The following is a 10,689-nucleotide window of genomic DNA, read 5'->3' as shown; positions in this document are numbered from 1 at the left end:
CAAGCCGTGAAGCCCAGGCAGATAAGTTAGGGGTATGGAGGAGAGGGCGGGCTGGCGGTGGTAATTGCTGGTGTAACAGTGTGTGCTTCCCCGCGGTGGCCTCGTAAGCGACCCGCTTTATTAGATCGGCCGGTATCGATCCTCGCTGCGCGGCGTTGACTAATCTCCAGGCGGGGAGAGGGAGAGAGAGCGGATCGATGAGCCTGGATTCAATCATGTCTGGAAACAGAGAAGGTAATTTATTGTAATCATGTGTGCTAAATGCAAAAAAGTGAGAACAACGCGCCCGTGAGGTACTGACAGAGAACTGCAACATCAAGGAGGGTGTTTTTAGTTAGCTTTCACTTAAATAAGCTGCACTCTGCAAATATGGATATTCAGTGAGACACAGATGAGTCAATATGAGCCGGTTGGTTGACCTTCAGTAGTCTATCCACGCTGCTGCACACCGCATGACCTGATTTTCTCACGTTGACAGAAAACCATTTCCCATTATTTACTATTACATTTTGATAGAGGCTGTCTTTCTTGTTCTTATTGGATTTAGACATAACACAAATGGATTCATGAATAAGATACATACAAGAGCAATATTGAAAGCCCAATATGCTGCAGTCTGTATAAGAGAAACTTAAAATGTAACATGACAATGGAAAAGGATGACACAGATTGATGTTTTATTCAACAGCACAGAGAGCATTTACTTCAGCCTGAAATACACAAGCACGCACGCTCACACACCTTAGCAATCTTCTTCTGCAGATATTCCACAAACGTGTTTTTTTTTTTTTTAAATGTCTGTTTTTGTTTTGAGTTGTATATGTGTGCAGGGGTTGACCCGAGATCTGAAATCCAGGCTCCATCAGCAACAGGTCACACGGTGAGAAGTGACACTACATTAAGCACGGGAGTTTCGCTCCTCTTCTTCGTTCTCCAGGAGGTAGGCCGGCTTGTATCGTGTCACCCCCCTCTCATCCACCATCTGGAGGGAAGTGTTCCGACAGGTGTTGTCCATACTGCCCAGTGAAGTGTATCTGCAGGTCGACAGAGACGTGTAGCACTTCAGCTCTGATGTTGTGAATAATTGATGATACAGAAAGTGTTAAAGATTGAATACATTCTTACCCTTTATCATAGAGAATACAGTAGGGCACATGTAACGTCCTCAAGAATGACCAGATGTCATGATACGTCCAGTCCTGTGGAGTTTTGGATAATATTGCATTTAATTAGTTTGTAATCATTTCATGATTAGCTCAATCACTCATCCTCTGTGGGTCCTTTTCAGATGCACTCATGTGATGAAGGGTTACATAAATGAGGATTTGCCTTTTTTTATTTTTTTTAAATACATTAGCAAATCTAAAATACAGCAAAACATCTATCTCAGTAAGCCGGAGCAGATGAAAAAGCAGAAATATCAGAGGTAGCTGGCTACAAAAGATGGACTCTAGGATAAAAATATCATAAAAACCTGCATAATACATTTCTAGGAGCTCAACAGACCAGCAATAACTTATATTAAGTGAAGTTTTTGATGTTAAATATTTTTGTCATCGAGGTGTTGACTCACTGAGAGTTGCAGCTGATTCAAAACGCTGCTGCTCGAGTCCTTACTAACACCAAGAAAGTGGATCACATAACTCCAGTTCTGAAGTCTTTACATTGGCTTCCTGTGCCTCAAAGAATTGATTTCCAAATACGTCTGCTAGTTTATAAATCACTAAACGGTTTAAGCCGAATTCAGTTTCTATGCTCCACATATCTGGAACAAACATCCGGAAAACTGCAGGTCAGAAACTACTCTTAGCTCTTTTAAATCAAGGGTGAAGACCTTTCTTTTTGACATATCCTTTTTTAATTCATTTTACTGCATTGTGATTTTTAATTTTGTATTAATTGCTTTTAATTTTGTATTAATTTCTAACTGTTTTAATGTTTTATGTAAAGCATTTTGAATTGTACTGCTGCTGAAAGGTGCTATATAAATAAAACTGCCTTTCCTCACTGGATAGCATTATATTGAACAGGTGTAACTTGTATTTGTGTGTGTGTGAGGGGGGCCAAATCTTCTTATCATCATTTAAAGCCTCACAAATGCAGTATCACTGCAGGGCTGTTGAATTGCATTCCCTGTGCAGGTGCTGTGATATTTTGTTCACACCCTGTAGATCTGCACCCTGAAACTTCAGTCAAGATGACAAATAGCATTAAGTGTAACAGCAGGAAATAGCCCGGCTGGACTAGTGAAAACTGATTTGTATTACCAGTCAAAAAGCAGTTTTTCCTGCAGCACTATGTACAGTGTAACTTAAAAAATGTTGGGAAACTAAAGGACTGCTTGGCTTTTGTTTTTATAATTAAAAAAAATGTTTTAAGATAGATAAATAATACATGTCTAACCGTTACTTAAAAAAGGTACAGTTCCCCCTAATATCAAAAGTAATAAATATCCCTCGTACCTGTAGTGTTATTTATAAATTTAGATTGTTTAGGTGCGAGTTGCCCAGTGTTGGAGATATCAGCCATTGAGATGTCTGCCTATTCTGGAATATAATGGAACTAGATGGCACTCAGCTTGTGGTGCTTAAAGAACTATTTTCTTTCTACTAAACGACACCCGCCAACCATATCACCGCACAGGATGAAGCATCGTCATGGACAAGAGGCTCGTCCTCCTTGGCTGAGCTGTGACTGTAGCTAACGCTATAGCTCAGCTGAGGACGCCATTAACGTTTGCATCTCGCTTTGTCACAAGCATGTGCCTTTTGTCCGTAGGTATGCTTCCTTCTGTGTGGTGATACTGTTGGTGGGTGAAGTTAGGTAGAAAGTAACCTGGTCATGATTTCTGGACAGATATTTCCTGGGGGGTTTTCGGCACTCCAAGCTGAGTGCCATCTAGTTCCATAATATTCAAGAGAAGGCAGACTTCTCTATGACCAATATCTCCAACACTGGGCCACTCACACTAAAACATCTGAATTGATAAATAACAATAGAGGTAAGAGGTGTCAATGTTAGTGGATGATCCTAGACCCTCTTACATATATTACCTCTTACCTCTTACCACCATACAATGAGAGAGAAAAATGAGACAGTATATATGTAATTTGTCCTTTGTGTGTGCATCTCACTAGTAATGGGTTGACTCTCATGTAGTCTGGCCAGCCGGGGTCAGTGGGACACATGGCTGTGAGAGTGTGTGAGTAGGGGTCACTCCTCCTGGTGCCCATCAGGACAGCTTTCAGCTCCGGTCTCCTCTCCTGCACCTCGCTCAGTGCCTGCCGTATACTGCCCTCCACAGAGAATATCTCCAAATCATATCTATGGGAGACAGATCGCCAAATAATGAGTTGCGGAACTGTAACGTAGAGGATTAGAAGACTTTTTGTGATAAGAGAACCTTAATACACAACTATTTGGACTGGCAATAGCTGTTATCCTGTTGAGTAGAATATATACAAATAAATGCATACATCTGCACACAAAAGAAAAACAGTCAGCTGTGATTATTAGCAGTATACAATAGGATAGACTGCTGGCTCACCTTTTTATCGTGTCTTGAAGGAATCTCTCCATTTCTGGGAATGGAGAGACAATTCGGATATACAGGGCTTTCACCTTGTCTTTCCCATCTGGATATCGACTAATAGATACAGGTGGAGGAAAAAAAAGGAGAAGATAAATAAAAGGTACACAGAAAAAGATTAGATGTTTACCCTTGTCACTATCTGTCCGACACAGGTCAATAAAAAGTCCAATAGTAGTAGTTGTGTCTCAGTCAAGTTACTGCTGAACTCATTTTCTTCTTCACCTACTTCTTACAGTGATATGTAGTATAATTATGTTTTTAAATTGACTCTCTCGGGTCATTTGTTTTTCCTGATTAAATCATCCCTTCCCCTTAATGTTCTAATAGTCTCAGCAGTCCTCTCCCCTCCTGTTACCGTTTCAGTGCTGCATAGTAGAGATGGAGCAGCGCTGTGCAGTCTTTGCCTCCATTGAAGCCGATGCAGACCTCCTCTGTCGAATACTGATCCAGTGCAGCCTCTATCGTTTTCAACGCAGACATAACTTTCTCACCCAACGCTGTGCCTGTGGGGAACAAAATCCACAGCGAGAGGACGTTTCTCAGTAAATGCAGTCACATTTTGTTAGTTAGAATATAAATGATTCCTAATTTATTATGTCAAATGCAGAGTTTAAATATCTGCTTTTCCTTGTCTTACTTATCTTATTGATGCATGAGTATATATCTGTTCAGTCTCATGCCAGTTATATTCTTTTTTATAAGTCACAATGGTTTTACAGCGATAATTACTTTAATGATTTTTTATTGGTCCCAATGCTCGTGTAAAGTATATAAGTTCTTTGCAATATTCACTTTATATTAAGTTGACTTAGTTTAACTATCATCTTCCACCACCCTCTGCCCTCTTTCTCCCCCTCACCGCTGTTGGCCAGTGCGTACACCTCAGAAGTGGCGATGGACACCGGGTCAGTGACTAAGGGCACCACGCTTCCCTTGGGCAGCTCGTCCAGCAGCAGTGCCCAGGCTTTGTTCACCTCCTCCTGGCTATCTGAGTCCAGGACCAGCCTGACTCTGTGATAGTTGCTCAACCAGTCAGGGTAGGAGCCAAGAGCCACCTTCCGGCCCCAATCAGCCTGCAGTTTGGTCAGCACAGGGGCGATCTCTGCTTCGTCTGCATCCACAAACACCTAACGCAAAGATCTTTGGTTATCAAAACACAGCATTCAAGTGGTTTTGTAAATGACAGGTATGGTCATGGTGTTACCTCACGGGTGTGAAAAGTGGTTCCTGAACCGGCAAAGAGGTGCTCCAACCCATTGAAGGCCCTCTCCATCAGAGACGGGATCCCAGGAAAGATATACACGTTACGCACACTGACCTGGGAGAAGAAGGTGGACACATCATATATACGGAAAGAATATATCGGCCAAACAATCTGTGTTTCATTAAACAGGTTCATTGATTCTGTGTTTATTTCCTGTTTCAGGTACATCGACCATCACTTCTAATGACATGTATTTTAAAAAGTAGTTAACATCTTGAAACTAATCTTAGTACCTTTTTTGTTATTACACAGTTTTAAAGTCTGCCAAACAGTTTAGCTTCTATGTAATGCCTGGAAACTTATATTGATATTAAATATGAATGTGCCAATTTATTATCTTTAAGTGAGCTGCTTAAAAGACAAAGTTGTCAGTTGTTTTCGGTCTGACCTAGTTTCAGTTTCTCATGGAAGGCATTGCCTCTAGTGAATCATACGTTGTGTTATGATTCAATAAATGTAATGTTTAGTATAGCTTAAAGTATGAATTAATGTAGTTAATGCAAACATTTGTGTCATAACTTCATTTCATCATTGGCACTAATTACTCATTTTACTTCCAGTGAAGTCCAGTACATGTTTGTGTTTTGTGCATGTCTAAATTAAACTGTTCAGTGTAAATATAATTATAAAGTTATTTTAGATGTTAACCATACACACTATAGTCTCCATTCAGGAAAAAAACATGTAAATGTTTGAATTTCAGCTAACTGCTTGCAGGCATGTATTCCTTAAACTGTGTTTATTTGTAAATATTCAGTATCATTTTGCCCTTTGAGAGAAGCCTCTTTTCACTCCTGCTAAGCAGTTGATGTTGCAATCTGTCTTTCTAAATAACCCCAGAACAGATCTTTACGAAAGTTTTGTCAGCTAAACATATGTTTGCCCCCCAAAAAGCTTACTGAAAAGATAATACACAGAACAGCAGATATTTGGGCCAACAATTTTAACAAAAAGTGGCAGGCAGTCAGTCAGCAGGTGGAGATCCATTATATCCAACATAGTCTTGCATTGCCAGTCCACACAACATTCCAGGATGGGAGAAAAACATGCTCTGGTTTATTGACATTTCTTTAAACCAATCACAATCGTCTTGGGCGATGCTAAGGCCCAGACACAATCACAGTACCTCTGCAAAATAGCCTTGGGAAGGAACTTGTTTTGGTGGAATACGTTCAACAGAAAATTCTGATTCAACAGATAGTCTAGCTAGCTGTCTGGATTTACCCTGCAGAAATCCGAGGAGCAGCTAACCATAGTTCTCATGAATCGACCAGAGTTTAAAATGCCAACACAAAGGAAGCGAGAAAGTTACGGACATCCGTCCAAAATGAGGGGCATCCGGCGGAATTTCCAATATAAAGTATATTCAACATGATGAAAAACCTAAGCTATTCTCCCAACATCCTGCCTTCACTCACCAGTGGGTAGCGCATCAGTTGTCCAGTCTGAGGGTCAGTTCCATAGTTGAGTTTGGCTGAGCGAGGCACCATGGCCAGCTTCATAGCAGCACGGTTTTTATCCAACACCCCAAAGAATTCCTCAACCAGTCGGGTGAGCTCAGGGTGGGAATATAACTCCTCTTGGAATGCGATGGCAACGCTCTCAAATGTGACGTCATCATGGGTGGGGCCTATGCCCCCTGCGGTGATGAGGTGCGTAAACTGAGGGGAAAGGAGGGCCACCTCTTTGGCAATGACCTCCTGTACATCTGGTATCACTGTTATGCGCTGCACAGACACTCCAAGCTTTCTTAGTGCTCGTGTCAGAAAGGCACTGTTTGTGTCCAGTGTATGACCCTGGGAGACAAAAAAAGACGAGAAGAGACCCTCAATTAGTTTCAATCCAGTGTTTTTCACCCTCACTTGAACATTACATTCAAAGACTTAACAATGACTCCAAGGTCTTGCTTGAGGAAATTCAATGACTCGCAGAGAGCATGTTTTGAGGCTGACACATGACATTGGACAAAATCAAAGCCTTCATGTTTAAATCATGGTCATGTCAACTTGTCAAGTCAAGAACTAGTGGTGATCTTGTCATTTTAAAACTAAGCACTGCTGCCACATAAATTAACCATCACAGAGTTGTCCTTGGGTTAGACAGTGCGAATCCTGGACTGAGTAGGGGTCCAAAGAGCAGAGGCTTACTGTTGCATTAGGGTGTCATGTTAGAATGTATATATATCAATAAAATTATACTTTCAAGTGCACAGATTTGTTAGAAAAAAAGTGAGAGCTTATTTAGGTGTCCTCAAATTCACAAACTTACAAGGATTCTCTGTGGGATACTGTCAATCACACAAATCCAGCAATCACACAAGTATTTAGCTACACTAAATCACCTTGAGTATCTCATCTCCAATGATGAGAATGGCTGCAGTGGGAGCATCCCCGTTGGCTGCCAATGACCGACTGGAGCCCTGGGGGTTTGTAGACATGGTTGCTTTGGAGAGCTGAGCCGCCAGTCTCCTCACTCGCACCAATGTTCTACTCAGGTTGGGAAAAGCAAAGCTAAAAGACAAAGTAATGATCCTCTTAAACACTGTTCATCAAGCATTTGCATGTATATTTTGCTCTCTGAACAAAGCCACAGGTCTCACTGGGCAATAGCAAATCTATCTTGATCATACAGTAAAATGCAATGTATCTTAAATTTAATTTAAATGTATATACATTTTGTTGCTTTCGTGATGACCCATTATGCTATGAGTAAATTTCGAATTTTCAATCTTACGTCAACATGAAGAATCCACATGGAGTCAAAATGTTTCTTTACAGTTCAGGTCTTCTTCTTCTTCATAACCTCCTAGTTGTCTCCTACCAGGGAGTATCCCGGAAGAGATATACAAAGGAGCAGATTAGAGAAAGGAGGACAAGAAAGGGGAAAGTGTGCACAATTTTTGCATTTCAGCAGCACAGACAGTGTATCAACTAACAATGAGTTCCAATCAGGGCTTTCTTGACATAATGTCAACAGGTTGACTAAATGAGTAAGATAGTGCACGTGGCTTATTACAAATAATTTATCTCTGGGGGAAAATATACTAATTCTCTGGAATGAGTCTGTTGACTGTACTTTCAATAGTATGAAGTTGGACCACAGTGGACACATATGCATCAATGACACTGATACACCTTCATACTGGATAACCAAGCTATACACTGGTGACACTGCAAGTTTAGTATGTCGACTACAATTTATCTAAAGCATCAGAATCAGATGTCAGATGTCAGAATCAGAATCATATGTGAAGGATTGACACATAAATATAAAACATGCCAATATGAGTTAAGATAAATTCGCTGACGTGGAAATGCATTGAAGAGGACTTCAAGACATGCAAGGAACTGAGGAGGTGGATCATGATCAAAGGACAGCTGCCAGCTGTCAAACGTTAACGTACAGACAGTCTCGGTGCAGGACGTTCAACTATATCCCACACCGGTGGTTTTAACTATCTCTCTGTATGTTAACGTGTAGCCTTACGTTGTTTGTATTCTTGGGATGCGAGGCACAGGACGACTAGGAGATGCTTATATCTTCACTTGATTGCACTGCGTTAACACTAGTCAAGTTACCCGACGAAATATGAACTGAACTTTTGAATTTATATTAACATAAACCAAAGAGTCAAGTACTTATTTGACACATCTTATCTAACGTTAACTATACATGTAGCAAGTCTTCTTGCTAGGCTACTTGACCCAGAGTTGGAGAGGGACTAGCAACAAGCAAGCACTAGCATTCAAGTACACATTTATAGGAGCTTATGTTCTGTATAAACTGCCAATTTCTCTCCACTACCACATACTGTGATGAATACAATTTAATTGTTCCTATAATTTGGTAACCAAACTCATTAAAATCTGAAGAAACTTACTCCTTAGGCGCATATGACCTCGTTACGTATCCAACCGTTTGTGGCTACATGTCACTGAAAACGTAAGTCGATAACCGTCCAATCACAAATAAGAAACGGTTTCCAGAGAGGTCCGAGAGCCAATCAGGTTTACGGAGGTCTGTCCTATTTGGTCAGCCTTTTTTATGTACCCGGAGGTAACTGAAAGCTGGTCATGCTGTGCTAGAATCAATAGATGATGCGGAGCAGTATCGTTTGGCCAAAGTAACGTTGAATACGATAAGAATGCAATCAGCAACACGAACGTTAGCGATAACTTGTCTATTTGCGAGTTGACACTCTGCACCATCGCCACTCAGATGGGTACTAAGAGAACGATAGCATGATGCTAACAGCTGACTTCTTCGACTTCTTCTCTTCTACCTAACTCAAAAGAGATCATTGTAACACGTCTGCCTCTGCTGGCTGGAGGAGTCAAACACCGATGATTGACAGCTTTCTTGTCTCTAGGTGGCGAATGATGGCATGTCTGTAATATGGACAGTTAAAGAAACCGCGAGTCTGGCTCCGCATATTAAAACCTAATGGAAGGTGAATTGCTTATTTTTCACAGTAAGCTACTTTCCTTGAGAATATATTGATACATTATATGCAAAGAATAAAAAATGAGTACACTGAAGTTCTGAGGGTTGCATCCATTATGCCAAATAACTCCTTGTGCATTCATGCTTTCTCGCCCAGATATTACCAAATTACCTTAGTCCATTTGAGCAATTATATAATATTTAGCTGTCAGAACATTTAAATGTAATACAGCCTAATATTTCCATGGTGTTTAACCTTATCATTTTTACTTTTAGGTTACCTTTTTTCAAGTTTTGCAGATTGGTCTGCAAATAAATGTAAGCAAATTTCTGTCCGGAAACTTTAAACAAAAAAAAGTTAGGAAAGTTAAAATGATATGATGAAACATCAAAATAAGCAAATAATGAGTCAGATTAAAGACACATTTCTTATATAAGTGAAAATTCCAAGTTGTCGATATATGCATTACATATTTCAAAATTTTGATAAAGTATTTTTTGTAATTTGACTAACCATGGGTGTTTTATTTTGCTATTATTATATTAGGCTTTATTATATTATTGTTATTATTTAGTCTATTAGTTATTTGGGGTTAAGCCAAATGCCTTGCTCAAGGACATGTTAACCTGTTGGTATTTTTATTGTCTTTACGCACAGAGTCACTTTAAAAATATATGGAGCTTGTATGAAAATCAGCAGAGACAGCGACAGGCATCAGAACTGCTGATGGCAATGAGGAACTGACTGTTACAAGCTAAATAGTTGGAATGAAAAAATCCTTCTATTATTCATTAACTAACCCATTTATATCAGCGAGAGTAGGCAATTACCCTCTCTGTATAATGCAATACAGCTCAACTACACCACAAAACAAAATGCCTCCAAAATGATCATAAAGTTAACTCAACATGTCGCTATAACAGATAACTAGAAGTGAAGCTTCATGAAGGTGGGATTTATTGCAGAACTGTTATATTGGAAATAAACTGGCAACTGCGAGTGCAGGATATACAGTGTTGGCCTACTGCCTAATATTTAAAAATATACATTTATATGGCAATAAATCAATATGTACCATAGCCAATAATAAAGGAATTATACAGGGCTGCTATAGGGGATAACAACTGGTTGATAATTATGATGATGATAATACAGTGATTTTGTCTTTTGGAAAAATACAGGCAATTGTAGTCTTGTGGTAATTAAGAACCACAACAAATACTTTGCATGTAGTAGGCTATTTTAACTGTGCTTTTGGTTCTCTATCTGGGGTTTCTGCTTTTGCGCAACACTGAATGGGCCAGGTGCAAAACAGGGCCACGCACTTACTTACTTACTCACTCACACACACACACACACACACGCACACACACACACACACACACCACA

General features: G+C 40.0%; 1 protein-coding gene across 2 annotated transcripts; it reads right to left on the bottom strand.

Moving 5' to 3' along the window:
- Positions 1-761: 761 nt before the first annotated feature.
- flad1 (flavin adenine dinucleotide synthetase 1) lies at positions 762-9,094 on the bottom strand. Of its 2 annotated transcripts, XM_032519549.1 has the most exons (11): positions 8,737-9,094; positions 7,590-7,672; positions 7,198-7,366; positions 6,275-6,652; positions 4,797-4,910; positions 4,452-4,719; positions 3,948-4,095; positions 3,548-3,646; positions 3,135-3,324; positions 1,126-1,199; positions 762-1,034 (listed from the first exon to the last, which is right to left on the bottom strand). In XM_032519549.1, exons 2-11 carry the CDS (start codon positions 7,595-7,597, stop codon positions 899-901), a joined length of 1,584 nt encoding a protein of 527 aa, XP_032375440.1. In that variant the 5' UTR covers positions 7,598-7,672; positions 8,737-9,094; the 3' UTR covers positions 762-898. The 2 variants fall into 2 exon arrangements, with proteins under 2 accessions (XP_032375440.1, XP_032375441.1); XM_032519550.1 differs by lacking the exon at positions 8,737-9,094 and having other exon boundaries at positions 7,590-7,687.
- Between the last annotated feature and the right edge of the window lie 1,595 nt (positions 9,095-10,689).

Source organism: Etheostoma spectabile, chromosome 6 (genome assembly GCF_008692095.1).
Source record: "Etheostoma spectabile isolate EspeVRDwgs_2016 chromosome 6, UIUC_Espe_1.0, whole genome shotgun sequence".
NCBI lineage: Eukaryota > Metazoa > Chordata > Actinopteri > Perciformes > Percidae > Etheostoma > Etheostoma spectabile.
Note: the sequence above shows the minus strand (reverse complement) of the source record. Positions and strands in the feature narration are given on the sequence as shown.